Below are 20,639 nucleotides of genomic sequence, written 5' to 3' on the forward strand. Positions count from 1 at the left end.
TTTGCCCCAGATCCCTAAGTGGCCTCCTCAAGGATTGAACTCACAACCCTGGGTTTAGCAGGCTAATGCTCAAACCACTGAGCTATCCCTCCCATTCCAGTTTTGGCTCCACTGCGATCCACAAAACACCCACCAAACAAACCCCCTTGGCACCTAAACTCACTCAACACCTAAGTTTTCAGTGTAAAAGTTCCCTAGGTAACTATGTTTCTGCCCCTGGGCATGTGCGCTCCTGCCTCGCTATCAGCACCCTAAGCAGTTCATAAACCGGAGGAAGATAGTATTTGTTCATCAAAGTCGCATGTTGGGCCTGATCTGGTAAGTGTGCTCAGAGGCTGCCTACAGGCTTGGGTCCCATTCAGAATCCATCTGGAGGATGTCCCACCAGTGCCACCTCATCACTTTTAGCCCAGTGGCTAGAGCACTCCCCTGGGATGTGGGAGACTCAGGTTCAATTCCCCTCTCTTTTTTGGAGGGGGAGAAAGGATTTGAACGGGGGGGGGGTCTCCTGTGTCTCAGGAGGGTGCTGTAACCGCTGAGCTATGAGTTGTCCCAATGAGGGGAGCTCCCTCAGTCTCTCCTGTTGAAGTTGTTTCACTGTGGATAAATAATGAGAGTTATTGGAGCGGAGGGACGGGGTCTCCATCCTCGCAGATGGGAGTGCCCTAAACGCTGGACTACAGAGTCATTCTCATACACTCTCTCTCTCTCTCAACAATGAAACAGTCATTGGGCCAGAGACAGAGAGTAAGTGCAAGAAGCGGCTTAGGCACCTAAGCCTTTAGACTCTGGACAGCAGGTGTGACGGGTTGGGTCACAGAAACCCCTCTGGGAACTGCCACCAGATGTGCCAAGACTACCTCTGCTCCTGTTTTCCCTGCCAGCTCAGGACTCCAGCACCCTGTCTTGCTGAGCCAAACACTCCCGTCTGCTCCAACAAAGACCCAGGGTCTGAATTACCTGCCCCAAAGCTGCAGGTTTACCTGAAAACAGCTAACAGAAGTGTTCCTATCTTTAACACTCAGATGCCCAGCTCCCAATGGGATCTAAACCCAAATAAATCTGTTTTACCCTGTATAAAGCTTATGCAGGGTAAACTCATAAATTGTTCGTCCTCTATAACACTGATAGAGAGATATGCACAGTTGTTTGCTCCCCCAGGTATTAATACATACTCTGAGTTAATAAGTAAAAAGTGATTTTATTAAATTCAGAAAGTAGGATTTAAGTGGTTCCAAGTAGTAACAGACTGAACAAAGTAAGTCACCAAACAAAATAAAATAAAATGCACAAATCTATGTCTAATCAAACTGAATACAGTTAATCTCACCAGTTCCAGAATGCTCCCTTTTACAGACTAATCTCCTTTTAGCCTGGGTCCAACAATCATTCACACCCCCTGTAGTTACTGTCCTTTGTTCTAGTTTCCTTCAAGTATCCTCGGGGGGTGGAGAGGCTACTCCTTTAGCCATCTAAAGACCAAATGGAGTTTAAATAGACTTTCTCTTGTGGGTGGCGACCCCCCCCTCCTCACTCCTGTGCAAAGTCCAGCTCCAAGATGGAGTTCTGGAGTCACCTGGGCAAGTCACATGTCCATGCATGACTCACAGTCTTTACAGGCAGAAGCCATTGTCCACATGGTATCATGTATGTCTCCAGGAAAACTTCTTATGTGGATTGGAGCATTTCAAGATGCATTGTTCCCCAAGTGCTTCCTGATAGGGTACTTAACCTTGTGAATTCCTTCCTAAAGAAGCTGACCAAATGCGTCACAAAGCTTACTTAGAAATCAAGCAAGTATACAGCCAATATTCTTAACCTCAAGTACAAAATGATATATGTGTACAAATAGGGTGAATAGATATAGTAGACCATAACCTTTACAGAGATATGTTACATGGCATATATAGCAAAACCCTATTCCACCCCCCCACTACGCCCCCAAAAGCCTTATGCTCCCGTTTGTAGATCACTAAGCAGAGATAGGCGCCTCTCTGAACCCTTGAGTTAGGCATCTATCTCTGAAAGAGGAGCAGGGCTTCGGATACACCCTCTCATTGGTATCTCCCATTGGCTAGTTTAGGCAACTTCTCTCCTAGTGTGCTGGCTTTTGTAGATCACATTCTTAGGTGCCTCATCTCTCCCCAGTCAGTGGACAGGGACCCTAGGTATCCCACCCTTAGTTTTTAGACCCATTCCTCTCATTGGGCCCAATCCCTGTGATATGCTGAGTGCATTGTGATGTGCTTAGGGTCCTCATTTCTCATTGATTGACTTCAGCTGAGGGATTTGAGCCCTTCATGTTCATCATTGTAGAGGGTGAGGTGACTTGAAAGAGATTATTTGAAGTGAGATGATGGGGGCTTGGCCAGCCTTTTGGGAGCAGAGACTGAATCCAAGCCCTGCTTGAAGGATGGCACCCTCCTTTACTTACTGGAATCAAAGTCCAAAGTTTGTTGCATAGGTTGCTTTGAAGGTGCATGCCCCTATCTTGTCATTTGATAGAAAGAAGCATTTCATAAGGAAAGATGCGAAGTGCAGAGGCAGAAGCTCCTCTGAGAGTTATTGCTGTTGGAATTAGTTGTGTCGGCTTTGCGATGATCGGGTGACAAGCACAGGTCCCTGGTTAGTAATTCTAGAGGTCTCTAGTGCATAACGCATAATCAACACACATGATGGAGTTTGAAACCAATAAGCTCATTGGACGTCAGATTAGCACTGCATAACAGAGCCATTTCTCTTGCGTAATTGATTTCTAACTGGGGAGGCCATTGAAAGGGGGTGGGTGCTACGCATTCCAAGTACATACAACAGGCTGATGAACCGCCCTAGAATTGCTGCACAAAATGTATCATATTTTTATCACTTTACTGAGAAGTTTGTTTCTGACTTTATGCACAGTATATACCCGCCTTAGTACAGAACTTTCTCTTGATTCTGCAAGCCTTTATCAGGCAAGTATTCCTTACTAACGAGCAGTCCAGTTGACTTCAGCAAGATGAGTCGTGCAGGTAAAGGTTGCAGGATTAGGTCCTTCAGTTGCAGACAGTATAAATTAATGTAGTACTCATCTTTTCTATTTTGTTGTGCAAAGATGATGAAAATATGGTGCAGCCATCAAAATGGAGACCTCCAGTCAAAAATCAAATGACTAAAGGCTATTGTAACACATAGGTAAAAGCAGGGTGAACTAAGGTTGCATGGGCAACCTTATCTCTGCCATTTCTTAACTATTCAGTGGTTGACTTTGCAGCCTTAATAAGGTAGTTTTTTGTATGTCATTTTATACATAGATGCAGATATACAATGTGTGTGTGCTTCTGAATGGATAACTGGAAAAGGTTATACAGAGAATGACATTTTGTATCAGAAGATTTTCTGTTTTTCTCAGACCAACACCTTATGTAGCTTTTAGGGGGCAAAAGAATGATGGGCAGAAATAAGAGTCTTTTGAAATATCTTTGGAGGTGAGGTCAGGATGAAAGAGAAAAAAAGAGTTCAGGGAATATGACTTGCAATGCTAAAGTAAGAGGACAAAGTCAGTCCTTTTAGAATTTAGATCAAGTACATCATTATGTTTTGGCAGCCTGGGTTTGCAACAAGTGTTTTAGGCAAGGCAAAGGCACCCTTGAAATGACTCTTGTAAAAGAGTGGCTCATACTTCCTTTTATTTGATTACAGAAGTTACATGATGACACATAGGTCATCAGTGTAAAATTAATCCAGAGATGACATCATTCCAGCTTGACTGTCAAGCCTTTTTTTTTTCCTTCACGTAAATCTGTCCTTCACTGGGAACTCAGAAGAACCCAAGTGCTCATTTATTGCTGGATTTGTAATACATTTTAATTGAAAGGAAGGAAGGAAGCATTTGAAGTGGTTAGAGAAGAGGAGTGGAAGTTTGGAATATCTGCATGCTATTCCTGGCTCTGCCACTGATTTGAAGAGACTAGTGGGATTTTTAAAAACTCTTAAGTTACTAACTCCCATAGATTTTAGGAATTAGGTCCCAGATTTGTTGTGCTCAGCATTGCAAAGCTTACCTAATTTGGAAGACTAAATCTCATTTTCAAAAGAGATTTAGGCACTTAGGACTCTAAATCCCATCAATTGTCAGTGGGATTTTGTCTCCTAGGTGCCTTTTGAAAATTATATTTCTGCTCCTAAATCAGTTAGGCATTGCAGCACTGACTGTAGCAACACCTAAATACCTTTAAAAATCTGGATGCCTACATGCTTTTGAAAATCTGCTAGGTCCCTATTTTATCTTTGTACACACAGAACATAAGAATGGCCATACCAATGGTCCATCTAGTCCAGTATCCTGCCTTCTGACAGTGTCCAAAGCCCGATGTTTCAAAGGGAATGAACAGAATGGGGCAATTATCAAGTGATCCAGCCCCCGTTATCCAGTCCCAGCATCTGGCAGCCAGAGGCTAGGGACACACACAGCCTAGGGTTGCATCCTTCACCATCTTGGCCAATAACCATTGCTGGACCTATCCTCCATGAATTTACCTAATTCTTTTTTTAACCCACTTATAGTTTTAGCCCTCACAACATCCTCTGGCAATGAGTTCCATAGGTTGATTGTGTGTTGTGCGAAAAAGTACTTTGGTTTGTTTTAAACCTCCTGCTTATTAATTTCATTGGGTGACCCTTGGTTCTGGTGTTATGTGAAAAAGCAAGTAACTTATTCATTTTCTTCACACCATCCATGATTATATAGACTTGTATCATATCCCCGCTTAGTTGTCTCTTTTGAAGCTGAACAGTCCCAGTCTTTTGAATCTCTCCTCATATGGAAGCTGTTCCATATCGTTAATCATTTTTGTTGCCTTTCTCGGTACCTTTTCCATTTCAAATAAATCTGTTTTGAGATGGGGTGACCGGAACTGCACACAGTATTAAAGATGTGAGCGTACTGTGGATTTATGTAGTGGCGTTATGATATGTACAGAGTTATTAGTTATCCCTTTCCTAATGGTACCTAACATTCTTTTAGCTTTTTTGACTGCCACTGCACATTGAGTGGATGTTTTCAGAGAGCTATCCACAGTGACTCCAAGAGCTCTTTCTTGAGTGGTAACAGCTAATTTATGCTCCATTTTGTATGTATAGTTGGGTTTATGTTTAACAATATGCATTACTTTGAATTTATCAACATTGAATTTCATCTGCCATTTTGTTGCCCGCTCACCCCGTTTTGTGAGATCTCTTCATAGCTCTTCAAAGTCAGCTTTGGACTTAACTATCTTGAGTAAGTTTGTATCATCAGCTAACTTTGCCACCTCACTGTTTACCCCTTTTTCTAGATCATTTATGAATATGTTGAACAGCACAGGTCCCAGTACAGACCCCTGGGGGACACCACTATTTGCTTCTCTCCATTCTGAAACTTGACCATTCATTCCTACCCTTTGTTTCCTGTCTTTTAACCAGTTACTGATCCACGAGAGGACCTTCCTTCTTATCCCTAACTGCTTAGTTTGCTTAAGAGCCTTTGGCGAGGGATCTTGTCAAAGGCTTTCTGAAAGTCCAAGTACAACATATCCATTCGATCACCCCTGTCTACATGTTTGTTGACGCCTAAATATCTTTAAAAATCTGAGCCTTATGGCCTGATCCATTGCCCATTGAAGTCAAGTCTTTCCACTGACTTCAGTGTGCTTTCCCCATCAGTTAATTGGGGGGATAAAAATACCTTTGTAGCGCACTTTGAGGTCATTGGATGAAAGGTGCTACCTTCTGTAGGTGCAAAGAATGTTACTGAAGGTCCTGCATTCTGGCAGTCCCATTTCCTGCCATCCATAGAATATGCACAGTACTGTACAAGTTGTAACTGCAGGTTCTCTAAAGGTGTTCAAATAAATATGGGCCCGAGTTTTGAACTCTTCGGAAGAATCCTTCCCTGCCCCTCTCAGTCTCTATGTCTCATGGTCATCCAGGTGGTTATCTTGGCTAACCTCTCTTTTTCATTGGTACCTTACTAAATTGCCATTGGCAGGACATGTTCTAATTAGAACATAAGAATTTTAATTGTTTTGATTATGTTGTGCTGAATGATGTAACTCAATTCCAACCAGAAATCTAGAGCAATTATCCTAGACTGCAGTAGATATGGTATACAATTTAAACTGATTAACATTTAAATTCTAGCTCAGATTTTATGTTTAAACATCTGAAAGGAGACTCCATCATTCGAGATAGACGAGGCAATTTACCAAACTGTGCTCTCAGGTTAAAGCTTGTAAAAAAGATTGTGGGGACAAATTGCAGCTTTTAAATAGATTTAAAACTTGAGTCTGATTCACCCCTGCTTTACTCCAGCTCTGTGTTGGTATAACTGAATTGGTCCAATGAAGTTACAATGCCACAGGGCTGGAGTAGAGGAGAGGTGAATCAGGTCCATTATTTAGTTCATATGAAGGATTTTCCAATGCTCTATTCAATCAGAGAGATTCATGGGTAGGGAAGCAAAGTGGAAATACTATGGGCCGGACACTACCAGATTTTCCCCACTGTAACTCCATTGAGTTATACCAGTGTAAGTGGGATCAGAATCGGGTGCCACATCTGATTAAAGTGAGACCAGTAAAGAAGTGGTAAAATCGCTAGAGGCCAAATTTGCTAAAGTAAAATTCTGACTAGAATCTGCAGCTAAACGTCTTCATCCGAGGACTCAATGGTCCCCCTTTCTGTTGGTTCTAATTAGGAATATAGATTTTAGCAAAATCACTTCATAAAGAATCGTTAAAGCTGGGATTCCATTTTTAAAACCTTACAAACATGTTCTCTTGTGAGATTTCACTAAATCAGCCAGACAATTGAGGGACTGGGGAGCGTGTATCCATCTCCTATGACTGGAAACACAACGACTTTAGTTTTCAAATGCAGAAAATAGTCCCCGACCCCTGCGTAGCAGTCAGATCTTTCTTTTTGACTCTGAGATGGCACAAGGGGCAGGGAGGGAAAAGAAAAGGAGTGAGTAGAGCTGACTACAGAAAAGTCACAAAACTCAGGTCAGGAGAGGGAGGGAGGGGCTTGTAGTTAGGAAGAGGATACTTATTGGAAAAGAGCAAGAATGAGGAAAGAGTGTACTAGAAAAGAGAGGTGTAAAGAAGATGCAGCTTCTCATTGAAAGTGAGAGTGTGAACAGAGCTCCAGAGTTTTACCAATGCATTATGAACTGCTCCAAGCAAGTTTTCATTGTGGTGGTCTAAACAGCTCAGGCCCGTCAGCACTAGTTCTTGTATCGGTACAGCTGCGCCACTGCTGAGATAAGGTACAGGTATGTCTAGTTTGGATGCACTCTGAACCAGGAGGAGGATTGCTGAGTCCCGCCATGAAGATTTGACCCAAAAGCCTGGTTCAGGGAAGGATTTTAGATTTTCACCAGCCACGTTGTATTCTAAGGCTCCACTTCTGCAAACATCTAGGCACGTGCTTAGCCTTATGCAGGTAAACAGTCCCCCCGATGTCAAGGGGACTGCTCATGCATAAAATCAAGCACATGTATAAATGTTTGCAGGACTAGCATCTACTACCATCTTTTACTCTTCAGCATCCCCTAATGTGGATACTTCTTCGAGTGCTTGCTCATGTTGATTCCACGCTAGGTGTGCGCACGCTGCATGCACCGTTGCTGGAGATTTTTCCCTTGGTGGTATCCGTAGGGCTGGCTCTAGCATCTCCTGGAGGCCCGCACTCATGCACCGGTATAAGGGGCACCACTGGCCCTGCACCCTTCCAGTTCCTTCTTACCGCCTGTGACAGTTGCTGGAACAGTCTTCCTTTCTTTGTGTTTGCAAGCCTTCTTTAGTGGTTTACCGAACTGTATTTTTGTAAATATGGTTAGTTAGTTTGTTAGTTAGTGTTAGATAGTCCACTTAAGGGGCCTTGTCCCAGGGTTGGGGCATGCCCTGATCCCCAGGTTTCAAATCGTGCGCTACCTGTAGTAAGTCCATGCCAGTGAACGATCCCCACTCCAGCTGCCTAAGGGGCTTTGCAAAGGCTCACATCAGGGACAAATGCAGAATTGTCCGGGGCTTAAGGCCGTGCGCCCGAAAGGACAGGGATATCAGATTGAAAGCTCTGCTGATGGAAGCCACACTCAGACTGGCCTCTGAGCCAAGTAGGTCAGACTCAGTGCCGAGTACATTGGCTTCAGGATGAAGTGCCTCTCTGAACTGTGCCTCCCTTAGCACCGTTCCCCATCTCCAGCGACAAGGAAACAGCAGGAGGGCAAGAGTGAGATGCAACCCATGTCGGGCCATTCACCCTCCCCACAGAGACATATGGCTGTGGCGATGACTCCACTGGTGGCATCTAGCCCAACTCGGGACCCACCCCACATGCCAAAGAATAGCCGGGGCCCAGTGCAATTGAGAGTGCCCTCCACACTGGAAGCCTTTCAGGCAACAAGGAACCTTATGGCCCTACAGGTGCCTCCCACACCCCGGGACCGACCACTCTCCTCCCTAGATCCTCTGAGGGCACTGGTATTGAAAGGGAAGCCCACTATGGGACCTTCACAGTGGTCCACCAACCCAGCACCGGTCTACGTTGCTGTGCTAGTCTACGGCCTCAAGACAATGATCCTCAGTGGGCCTGCACCAGTCACCAATACACTGGCACCAGTCATCCGAGCCCCAACACTGGTCACATGAGTCCCGGCACCGGCCACCCAAATCTCGACGCTGCTCACCTGAGCCCTGACAGCAGCCACCTGAGCCATGGCACCATTCTCTTGAGCACTGCCATTGGTCATCTGAGCCCCGGCACCAATCGCTAGCCTCCCGTAGCCAGGCCCTGTACAAAGGAGTTGTCCCTCAGCACCACTCCCTGGCTCCCCAGCATAGCCAGCAGGAGGGATCAGCAGTGGCTCTGCTGTAGTCATCTTATGAGGAGTCCTCATCAGACTTCAAGAGGGATTCAGCTCCCCCTCAAAAGAGGCGCCATCACCCAGCACATGTAACAGACGTTGGTGCCGGACCATGTATGGGCCAGTGGCTTCCAGGACAGTGGCCCATGCAGTGGCAGTGCTGGAACCCATGGGGGTTCTCAGCGATGCCAGGGCCATTCTCTCACCCTCCGTCTGTGGTGATCTCTGAGAGATGGAGTGTGGCTCCTCCCCAACCAGTCCCAGAGCCAGGCTCGGACTCTGACCATGGTACCGAAACCCCAGCAGTACCTCCCACAGAAATTACCTCAGGAGAGGCAGAGGATTCAGCCCTACCACCACTGGCAGCATCCTCATCATCATCCCCAGATGAGGTGTTCACAGGTCCTGCTAACCCCCTACCTCCAGATTATTCTAGAGCCCACCAGGAGCTCCTCAAGAGAGTCATGATCAGCCTGGGCCTAGAGGCAGAGGAGCTGAAAGAATCCCGTGGATGCCCTCTTTGATATTTTGGCTGCCATGGATCCCACCAAGGTGGCTCTGCTGGTGCATGAATGGGTGGTTAAGTTCGTAAAAGCACCATGGCAGATCCCTTCCTCTCTGCCTTCAACATCTAAAAGGACAGAAAAGAAATACTATGTTCCTGCCAATGGATTTGAATACATGTTCTCACACCCTCCCCCGGGGTCCTTTGTGGTTTCCTACACTAATGAGCAGGATAGGCAAGGACGGACAAGTGCCATTCCAAAAAATAAGGAAGCTAAATGCCTGGACCTTTTTGGTTGAAAGGTTTATCCCATTACAAGCCTTCAACTTCATATTGCAAACCAGCAGGTGCTGCTGGGGAGATACAATTTTAATGTTTAAAACTCCATGGCCAAATTTAAGGATTCCTTGCCTCAAGAATTGCAGCAGGAATTCAGGGCCATCATGGAGGAAGGAAAGATAATGGCCACAACGTCTCTCCAGGCGACTTTCGATGCTGCAGATTTGGCGGCCAGAACAATGGCATCAGCGGTCGCCATGAGTCGTGGTTTGTGATGACAGTCTTCAGGTCTGTCCCAGGAGGTTCAGCAGCTGGCCCAGGATCTCCCATTTGAGGGAGCCTCATTATTCTTGGACCAGACAGACACCAGTCTGCATAGCCTTAAAGACTCCAGGGCTATGCTGTGATCCTTGGGCCTTTCTACACCGCCAGCCTCAGGGAAACAATTTAGGCTGCAGCGCCCCCCTAGGTTCTCAGGACCATCCAGGAACAGGCCCTGTAAGAAAAAAGGGAAAAGTTATAGGTACCATCAGGGTCAGCTGCCTTCCACCTCTGCCCAACAGGGCACTAGCTGTTTCCCGAGAGGAGGCAGATAGGCCTTTTGAAGGCATGCTTGGGGCTGGCTTACCAGTCTCCCTCCCAGATCAACAGCCCCCATTTGTATTTCTGGACTGCCTTTTGCCATACCTCCCTGCTTGGGGGTCAATTACATTGGACCACTGGGTACTCAGTATCATAGCAGAGGGGTACACCCTGCAGTTTGTCTCCATCCCTCCAGCACACACCCCTTCCACATCTCTTTTCAGGGACCCTTCCCATGAGAAACTTCTCGTCCAGGAGGTGCAAATCCTGCTACGGAAATAAGCCCTTCCGAGATGAGACGGGTAGGTTTTTACTCCCGCTATTTTTTTATTCCCCAAGACAAAAGGGGGCCTGCAGCCACCTATGTTGCCTCAGCAAGTATCTCAAGAAACTGAGGTTCCTAATGGTCTCCCTGGCCTCTGTCATTCCTTCTTTGGAGACTGGTACACCTCCCTCAACTTGAAGGATGCGTACTTGCATATTTCCATGTTTCGGGGATGCAGGAAGTTCTTCAGGTTCATGGTGGGCCACGAACGCTACCAATTCACAGCGCTCCCGTTTGGTCTTTTGGTGGCCCTGTGAGTTTTCACAAAGTGCACGGTGGTGGTCGCAGCCTACCTCAGACATTGATGAGTACAGATTTATCTCTACTAGATGATTGGCTGATAAAAGGCTGCTCAAGGCCTTTGAGCACAGCACCTCTGTGGTACGGGCCACTAGCAGGATGCTGGGCCTCCTAATAAACTAGCAAAAGTCAATGTTGGTCCCAGCCCAGAGAATAGAATTTACAGGAGCTGTGCTCGACCCCCCTCAGGTCAGGGTTTTCCTGCTGGAGGCAGATACAGAGCCACGACAGACTTAATCACCCAAGTATCGTCTGGCCTATTGACGACTGCTCGGGTGTGCCTACATCTACTAGGTCACATGGTGGCATGTACTTACATGGTACAATATGCACGACAGCTTCAGATGTGGCTTGCATCTGTCCGTTCCCCAAGCCGGCACCATCTGGACTTGATCCTCACCATTCCAATGTCAGTCTGGGCTTCCCTGAAGTCGTGCTTAGGCCCAACCTTGGTTCTGTCCGGAGTACCTTTTGAGCCCCTGCAGCCCTCGATAACATTAGTGTCTGATGTATTGGATGTGGGGTGGGGAGCCCATTTCAGCAAACTTAGGACCCAAGGCCTCTGTTCACAGGACGAATTGTCCTTAAATATAATGTGAAGAAACTCAGGGCAATACGCGTGGCTCTGGGAAGTGTTCCTGCCCCATCTCTCAGGCAAAAATGTGCAAGTACTGATGGACAACACAGTGTCAATGTTATATGTCAACAAACAGGGAGGAGCTCACTCCAAGGTCCTCTGCCAGGAAGCACTCGGGCTGTAGAACTTCTGAGTGAAGCATTACATTCACCTAGAGGCATCACATCTCGCTGGGGAATGGAATGTGTTGGCGGATTGCCTTAGCAGGTCCTTCTCCTCTCGCCATGAGTGGTCTCTCCACCCAGAGGTCATCAACATCATCTTCCAGAGGTGGGGTACTCCCCAGTTGGATTTGTTTGCCACTGCAAAGAAGTGTCACTGCTTTTGCTTGAGGCTCGGGCAAAGGTACCCTCTCCGATGCCTTTCTGCAGTTGTGGTCGGATGGCCTGCTGTACACTTTCCGTCCAATCTCCCTGGTTCACAAGGTGCTCCTGAAGATAAAAGGGAACTAGGCGAAGGTCATCCTGATTGCTCCAGCCTGGCCTCATCAGCATTGGTTCAGCATGCTCCTAGTAGACCTCACAATCGCAACCCTGTGGACACTTCCTCTCGGACTGGATTTGCAGGATCATGGGTGACTCCTCCATCCGAACCTCACAGGCCTACACTTGACAGTGTGGTTGCTGCATGGCTAAATCCTGAAGAGTGAGTGTGCTCAGAGCAGGGTCAGCAAGTTTTGATAGGTATCAGGAAGGTTTCTACCAGGGCAACCTACCTGGCTAAGTGGAAATGCTTCACTGATTGGGCAGCCGAGCGGGGCCTTCCTCCAACACAGACGTCTTTGCAGCCCATCCTGGAGTGTCTGCTCCTCCTGAAGCACCAAGGTTTGTCACTGTCTTCTGTTAAGATCCACTTCGTGGCCATCTTGGTGTTCCACCCCATGATCCAAGGCAAATCAGTCTTCACTCAGAAGATGACAAGCAGATTAATTAAAGAGTTGGAGAGGCTGAACCCACAAGTTCATGACCCAATTCTACCATGGGATTTAAACCTGGTCCTGTCCAGGCTCACGGGGCCACCTTTCGAGCCTCTGACATCATGCTCCCTACTGCTCCTCTCATGGAAAGTCTCTTTCCTGCTTCCACAAAAAGGTTTCAGAGCTTCAAGCTTTGACCTCAGAGCCTCCCTTTAACTGTTTTCTTTAAAGATAAGATCCGACTATGTTCCCACCCAGCCTTTCTATCCAAAGCGTCGCAATTTCACATCAACCAAGACATCTTTCTACCTGTCTTATTCTCAAAACCACACAAGACACAATAAGAACGGTGTCTGCATTCGCTGGACATTAGAAGGGCCTTAGCCTTTTATATCAACAGAACAAGACCCTTCTGCAAATTGGGCTTTTTGTTGCGGTTGCAGACAGGATGAAAGATCTCCCAGTGTCAGCCCAGAGGATCTCATCCTGGATCACTGCCTGTATCCAGGCCTGCTATGAACGGACGGGGGACCCACTTCCCAATTATCATGAAGGCCCACTTTACAAGAGTGCAAGCATCTTCAGCAGCTTTCCTGGAGCAAATACCAATACAGTGTTATACTTAGAAAATGGAAACCAGCAGGATCTTATTCAGGCGATAAGGCAACACGCCATGTTGATTGTGAATACAGAAAGAATCAGAGTAAGCAATCAGTTATAGCTATAACATTCTATTCACTCTCACACACACAAGTTCTGCAAGGTTGTTATTATAATTACCAGCCTAGGAGTTGCTCGTGCCAAGTCACTGTCCAGATGGCCAGGACACAAGGAGGGAGCCAGGCCTTGTCATATGCACATCTGATGCGTCTAGAAGTTGGTTGCAGAACCAGACCCAAAGTCCTCAGCCTTTAGGGTCTGTCTATATTGGGATCCATCCTCATACAAGTCTTTGGGGTTTGCCTCGTCATGCTGTGCTCATGTTTGAAGTGATAATCAATCACGCAGATGGCACAGCAATGACAGTTTGTTGTTATCTTGCTCTTCGGTTCTCCGGTCCCCCTGACTTGGGACGGTTGGGGGTAGATTCTGGTGTGCCCTCAGGGTTATCAGATTATCTCGCCCAGCACATTCTTCAGCCAAACAGTCCTGTCGGAGGGTAGTTGTTTTTCTTCCTCCAGATGTGCTGTCGTTTATTATGATTCTAAGGCTGGTGCCTCAACCTTTTATTACCCATCCAAACATACAACTGCAATCACATTCTATTTCACTTAACATTTTTTTTATCACTTCTACATTTTATTAGCTATTCATTCTTTAACATAATCATTCTGAAATCATTGGGGCATGACAGACTCCAATAAACCTATTCATACCACTTGTTACATATAAAAAGAAAATAAGCAAGATAAAAATGCAAGAGTGGGGGTTAACAGATCTTATTCCTGAGTTCAGGAAAACAGTTGTAACAGCACCTGTCCTTAATGGTAATCTTATCACTTTAGAACAGACTTTTTGTCTTGGGATGTGTTTTCTACAGTTAACACAGACCTTGTAAACTGACAGGCTTATTCCTTTCTAATGGTCAGGCCAAATCCGGGGCCTGTTCTGGGCCATTCTTTCTCACACTTTCCCTTAACATAAATGTATTATTACTTTAATCCAACAACAGGATATCTGCAGGGTCACTACATGGTCATCAGTCCACACATTCATGTCCCACTGTGCCATCACCCAACAGGCCACAGATGATGCCAGTTTCAGGAAAGCTGTGTTACAGTTGGTGTTACAGTTACACCCCGGAACTCCAAGCCCACCTCCGGTGATACTGCTTATGAGTCACCTAGCATAGAATTGACAGGAGCAAGCACTTGAAGAAGAAAAAAACGGTTCCCTACCTTTCGTAACTAGTGTTCTTCGATATGTGTTGCTCATGTCCGTTCCATGACCCACCCTCCTACCCTGCCGTTGGAGTTGACAGCAAGAAGGAATTGGAAGGGCACAGAGCCAGCGGTGCCCCTTCTACCAGTGCATGAGTGCGGGCCTCCAGGGGACGCTGGACCTGGCCCTGTGGATACCACTGGGGGAAAATCTCTGGTAACGGGGCACGCAGCACACACACACTTAGCATGGAATGGAAATGAGCAACACATCTCAAAGAACAGTTACGAAAGGTAGGTAACCGTTTTTTCCCCACCTGTTGGATTTTTACTTTAGTTACAAATCTAAACAGAACTCTTAACATTACAAAGTGCCTTCTTGAGATGTATGGGACCACAATAGAGCCAAGGATGCATGCTCTACTTATTTTTGTATTGGTTAGTGCTGAAGCGAAGGTAATTTTTCTTGGGTTTTACCAGCAACTTTGAAAGGTGGAAATCACATCCTGTGTCCCTTTGTTTCTGTTTCCTAAGGTTTAAAATCTGTTGAGTTATTATGGGGTGGATTTATTTTTGTTTTTGAAGGTGTTTATTTTGTATTCACTAAAATTGTAGATGCAGCTGTTGAAATAAAGACACTGCTCAAAAGGCCTTTTGCTTGTTCCAGGCTACTCACCTTTAAATTGTATACCTACAAAATTCTCTTTAGACACACCCAGGTAAATTCAGAGTGACTACAGGGACTGGAATGCAATTACTCTGGATTTATATGGATGTAAATGGAAGCAGAATGTGGCTTCTTTTGTTTCTGTATTATATATCTATAGTGGAAACATCTCATCATAAAGGGCTTTTCCCCAGTAACAACTTCCACTATAGGCTAAGTTGTATTGTAACAAGGGAGAGCCCACAGGACAAGAGATCCCCTCCACTTCACCAGATGGATGATGGCTCCTACATTTGCAGGGAGCACTAGAGGTGTGGGGGTGGGGGTTGGCAGGGTGTGTGCGCATACAGTTGGGAAGGCCATATCTTCACTCTCAGCAGTGAGCAGCTGAAGCAAGACTCATTCCTCTTCTCTCCACCCTCATCTCCTCCATCACTGTGAGCCAGAAATTCTTCTTTACCCTTTCCTCCTCCATGGTAGTTGCATTTTCTTTTCCCTTGCCGCCCCCACCCCCCTTTTTCAGCTGAGTTAGAGCAAAAGTGGAGCAGGACAGGATGATGCCTTGTAATGCAGTCCTTAATACCTATTTTTGGTAGGTAAAAATGGCAACATTCTGAGAGGGTAGCCATGGGACTAGTTATAGTGGAGTGAAAGTACGGTTGCCAGGTGTCCAGTTTTTGACCAGAACGCCCAGTCAAAGAGGGACCTGGCGTATCTGGTCAGCACCACTAACTGGGCCATTAAAAGTCTGGTCAGTCATGCTGCAGGGCTAAGGCAGGCTAGTCCCTACCTGTCCTGGCACCACGCTGCGTCCTGGAACTGGCCAGTAGGTCCGGCTCCTAGGCGGGGGGGGAGGGACACGGGGCTCCACGCGCTGCCCCCACCCCAAGCACCAGCTCTGTACCCCCATTGGCTGTAGCTTCCAGCCAATAGGAGCTCGGGGGCGATGCCTGCAGGCGAGAGCAGCACGCGGAGCCTCCTGGTCCCCCCACATAGGAGCCGGACCTACTGTCTGCTTCCGTGGTGCAGGGAGGAGCCAGGACAGGCAGAGAGCCTGCCTTAGACCTGCTGTGTTGCCGACTGGGAGCCACCCAAGGCAACCCAATCCTGAGCTCCAACCCCCTGCCCTGAGCCCCCCCCAAACTCCTCATCCCTGGCCCCACCCCAGAGCCTGTGACCCCAGCTGGAGTGCCCAGAGCCCCCTCCCACACCCCAAACCCCTCATCCCTGGCCCCACCCCAGAGACCACACCCCCAGCCAGAACCCTCACCCTCCCTGCACCCCTGCCTCAGCCCTGATCCCCTCAATCCCAGCCCAGAGCACACTTCTGCACCCCAAACCCCCCACACTCACCCCAGAGCCCACACCCTCAGCTGGAGCCTCCCCCACCTCACTCCAACCCCCCTGCACCAGACCGGAGCCCACTCCCACACCCTGAATCCCTCATTTCTGGCCCCACCCCAGAACCCGCACCCCCAGCGCAGAGCCCATACCCTCTCCCACACCCCAACCCCCTGCCCAGAGCCCCCTCCCATACTCTGAACCCCTCGGTTCCATCCCCCAGCCCGGAGCCCCCTCCTGCAACCCAAACCTCTCATCCCTGGCCCCACCTCAGAGCCCTCACCCCAACCCTCTGCGCCAGCCCAGTGAAAATGAGCGAGTGAGTGAGGGTGGGGAGAGCAAGCAACAAAGGAAGGGGAGATGGAGTGAGCGGGAGGGGGGCATGGGTATGGCCTCAGAGGAGAGGTGGGGCAAGGGTGTTCAGTTTTGTGCGAGTAGAAAGTTGGCAACCCTAAGTGAAAGTCTACTGAAATAAAGTGAAACAATTCAAGACTCACTCCACTTGACTGCAGGTGGAATTTCACTATAATTAATTTCAGAGAGGTAGCCGTGTTAGTCTGTATCAGCAAAAAGAACAGGAGTACTTGTGGCACCTTAGAGACTAACAAATTTATTTGGGCATAAGCTATCGTGGGCTAAAACCCACTTCCCAAATAAATTTGTTAGTCTCTAAGGTGCCACAAGTACTCCTCGTTCTTTTTACTATAATTAATGTTCTCTATAAGATGTTTTCACTACATATAAGTCTATTTTGCCTTTCACTGTGATCATTCTGTAGACAAAGCCTTAATAATTTAACCTGAGCCTGAGAAGGAGCCAGAATTTACCAATGTACATTGCCAAAGAGCCACAGTAATACATCAGCAGCCCCCCATCAGCTCCCCTCCCGCTCCCAGTGCCTCCTACCCACCGGCAGCCCCACCAATCAGCGCCTTCCTCTCCCTCCTGCACATCCGGATCAGCTGTTTCCTGGCATGCAGGAGGCTCTGGGGGGAGGAGTGGGGACAGGGCCTGTGGCAGAGCCAGAGGTTGAGCAGTGAGCACCCCCTTGCACCTTGGAAAGTTGGCGCCTGTAACTCCAGCCCTGTAGTCAGTGCCTATACAAAGAGTCACATATTAACTTCTGAAGAGCCGCATGTGGCTCCGGAGCCACCCCGATTTAGGGTGTGGTGTACTGTGCGGTGAATATGAGTAGGGCTCAGTAAGCTCTCAATCTCCCTGGGCCAGATTTGTAAAGGTATTTAAGTTCCTAAAGATACAGATAGGTGCTTTTGAAAATCCTATTTGGCACCCCTGTCAGCATCTTGAAACACCTAAATACCTTTAAAAATCTTGCCCTGTGTGGCTATTTAATCCTTCTGCCTCAGGTTTTGTGTTCATTGCAAAAAAAGAGGTGGGGATTACCTCAGTGTAGCTAGTCAATGTGAACCCCAGGTAGGGGTTGACTAGCTGCAGTGTGGTAGAAACTACAATATCTTGTTTCCAATAGGATTTTATAGGGAGTTTGTTATGTCAGTGTAAAAGAACATACCTTTTTGCAGTAAAAATAGAGCCTCACTTTCCCCAGGAGTGCTGTGAAGATCTGTCAGTTAATATTGGTAAAGTGTCTGGAAGATGGAAAGTACTATATAAGTTTCAAGTATTATATTCTGTTTTATATTTTACCGAGAAACAAGGACATCAGTGTTAGGATGGTATGAAGCCTGCAGTTTCACTTTTCAGGGTGAAAGTGATCCAGTCCTGACAGATTTGTTTGCAGGTGGGAGTTAAATGAGTTCAACTCTTCAAGGAGAACACATAATGATTTACATATAAAGACCATGGAGAGATGGAGAGAAAGTTCCCAATGTTGTGGGGAAAGGAGGTTGGCTGAGTGGGATTTGCAGGGTGTACCTACGTGAAAACTCACAGCCTGTATTTGGCTGTGTCTTCACTAGAAATAAAAGTGTGTCTTACAAGATAGATACCATGTTGTATGAGTTGGTCAAGGTAAACCTTAGACACCTCCACCAGCTTCCCAGGGTTTGCTTTGACCAACTCAAGGTAAAACTACTACTTACTTTGTTCTTTCTAGAATTCTGCAAGACAGCTAAAACAAGATAGCTGTGTTGTTGTAAAAGACATGGGTTCGGGAACATGTCAAGCCTCAAACCCAAGGTTCATTCTGAAAGAATTCAAGGCTCAGTGCAAATACTTTTCACAGCTCTACTCACAGTCTCCCCGAGAGTCATGACTATCATTAAAGAGAATGGTAAATAGAAGTACAACTAGCCCACCTCCCACTTGAAATTCTTTGAAAATATAGGAGGTAGGTGTCTGACATCTGTGAACCAAAAAAATAAAAGGAAGTATTTCACTGTAGATTTCCTGCAGTTGTGTGTGACACTGACAATGTGGAAATATCTGAGAATTCTAAGATTTAATTGTAAATGCCCAGACTTCTGCTGGTGAGCAGCACAGTTTGTCCTGTATCCTTATGTTACTACTTTGTTGTCATGTTGTGGCTTTGTACTCTTTTGTGCTTAGGATGTGCCATCATTAACTTAGAATTTAAATTTTCTACTAGGGTTCAGTTTAGTGGGTGAATGCCACCCACAGAAAATAACATACCTACTTAATTTGGCACATTGTTTTTTGAATATTAAATAGAGATGAAACCAACCCAAAACCCTATACCCATTGCCTTTGAGGTTTGGGAGAGCCTGGATCTATAACAAACCAAGCCAAACTTAACTACCTCTGAAATTTGGAAAATGTCAGATCTGGTTTCAAATTCTGTGGCTTGGCTCTACCTCCCATATTAAATGTTCAACAAAAATATCCCTGTAAACCCATCAAACATTCTACCCCAGACACATGTGTCTCAATATATTTCCATCCACTTGCTGTATTCATTAACTAGATTAATTACTCTGACTAGTATTATCTTTCTTTCTGTTCACAGGCTGGCCCTGGGCAACCCTGTCTGTTCTTGGATTCCTGTACTGCTACTCTCATGTTGGAATTGAATGGGATCGCACACACCATGTAGATTAGCACACAGTTATACAAAGGTATGCCATCATGAGCTGTGAGTTAAGAAGGGAGTGGAACAGGTTTTTGTAAAACCTTTCATACAGTGAATACAGACATTCTGATTTCTCTGCTGTGGATGTACATACCATTCTCTCTGCAGGAAAATATGCCATAGCAAATATACTTTGCCAAACTATTTAAAACACTGGAAGCCACTTTAATTTATAATTGTTTATGGACAAATCACTTGAACTGTAAACACTGATTTCTTAAAGTATTTTTTGTCATCTTAGACACTAGTTTTATATCAGAAGTATTTGAAATTGTATGTACTTGTTGAGTATTTTAGTATATGTACTTCACATTCTTGGACCCATGTCTGTCAGGAAGAGAGAATTTTTTGTCTTTTTCCTATTTTTTTCTGGTCTGGATTAAATGTAAATACACTGCAAACAAAAGAGTGCATCCTGTTCGTCCATTGCACAATTTGGAAAACCAGAATTCTACCCAAATTGCCTTCCATACATTATCTCTAAAAATAATACCCAGCTATTGAAAGTACAGCCTGAAAACATGTACAAAAGAATAAAAGATTTTGCTTTTTTAGCCATTTCTCTATCTAAGTGGTCCCCAAACTGTGTGGCACACAGAGGAGCATTCAGATATGTGTGCAGCAGGGCTCGTGCCAGCCCCCTTGGAGGGCAGGGAGGGAGTGCCCCCCCAGCCCCGCTCTGCCCCCCGGCCCAGCTCCGGCCCCAACCACAGTTCCACACCAGCCCCAGACGCAGCTCCGCTCTACCTCGAACCCAGCTCCGCTCCACCCCTAGGCCAACTCTGCCTCTAACCCCAGCTCCTCCCGCATCCCCAGCTCCACCTTCAGCCCATGCTTTTCTGCTGAGGAAGTCTTGGCTGTTCAGTACAGGTGAGGCATAGACAGATTCCATTACTGGTAAGGGGCGGGGTCGTGACAGGAAAAATTTGGGCAGAGGATCACTGCAACCACTACCAAAAAGGAATGCCCTGAAGGTGGGATTTTTCAAAAGCCCCTAACATGGGCCTAACTATTGGAGTAGATTTAAGCCACTGCTGAAAGCTTTTGAAAAATCCCATGCTTTACCCTTTGTAATTAATACTAGGATGAAAAACCATGTATCTGTTCTCCAGCCATGTAGACTGGGAATCCATTGATCTAATGTAGGATGTGTAGTAACTTGTATACATAAATAACATCTCTTACACTCAGAGATGGATATGACCTAGTAGGTCATCTAGCCCATGCCTCATTCCAGAGGAGTATCAGTCAATGTG

General features: G+C 46.4%; 1 protein-coding gene and 1 long non-coding RNA gene across 5 annotated transcripts in view; one reads left to right on the plus strand and one right to left on the minus strand.

Moving 5' to 3' along the window:
* Positions 1-20,639, plus strand: part of HHAT (hedgehog acyltransferase) — a 365,126-nt gene extending 344,487 nt beyond the window's left edge. For all 4 annotated transcript variants that reach the window (XM_039528544.1, XM_039528543.1, XM_039528546.1 and 1 more), the window contains one exon: positions 19,261-20,639. In XM_039528544.1, the coding sequence (XP_039384478.1) occupies positions 19,261-19,352 (92 nt within the window). In that variant the 3' untranslated portion in view covers positions 19,353-20,639. The remainder of the gene's footprint in view (positions 1-19,260) is intronic.
* LOC120400152 lies at positions 9,711-14,212 on the minus strand. The gene is made up of 2 exons (XR_005595569.1): positions 13,980-14,212; positions 9,711-10,164 (listed from the first exon to the last, which is right to left on the minus strand). It is a non-coding gene; the product is annotated as an uncharacterized LOC120400152 (long non-coding RNA).

This window comes from Mauremys reevesii, linkage group 3 (genome assembly GCF_016161935.1).
Source record: "Mauremys reevesii isolate NIE-2019 linkage group 3, ASM1616193v1, whole genome shotgun sequence".
NCBI classification, from domain to species: domain Eukaryota; kingdom Metazoa; phylum Chordata; order Testudines; family Geoemydidae; genus Mauremys; species Mauremys reevesii.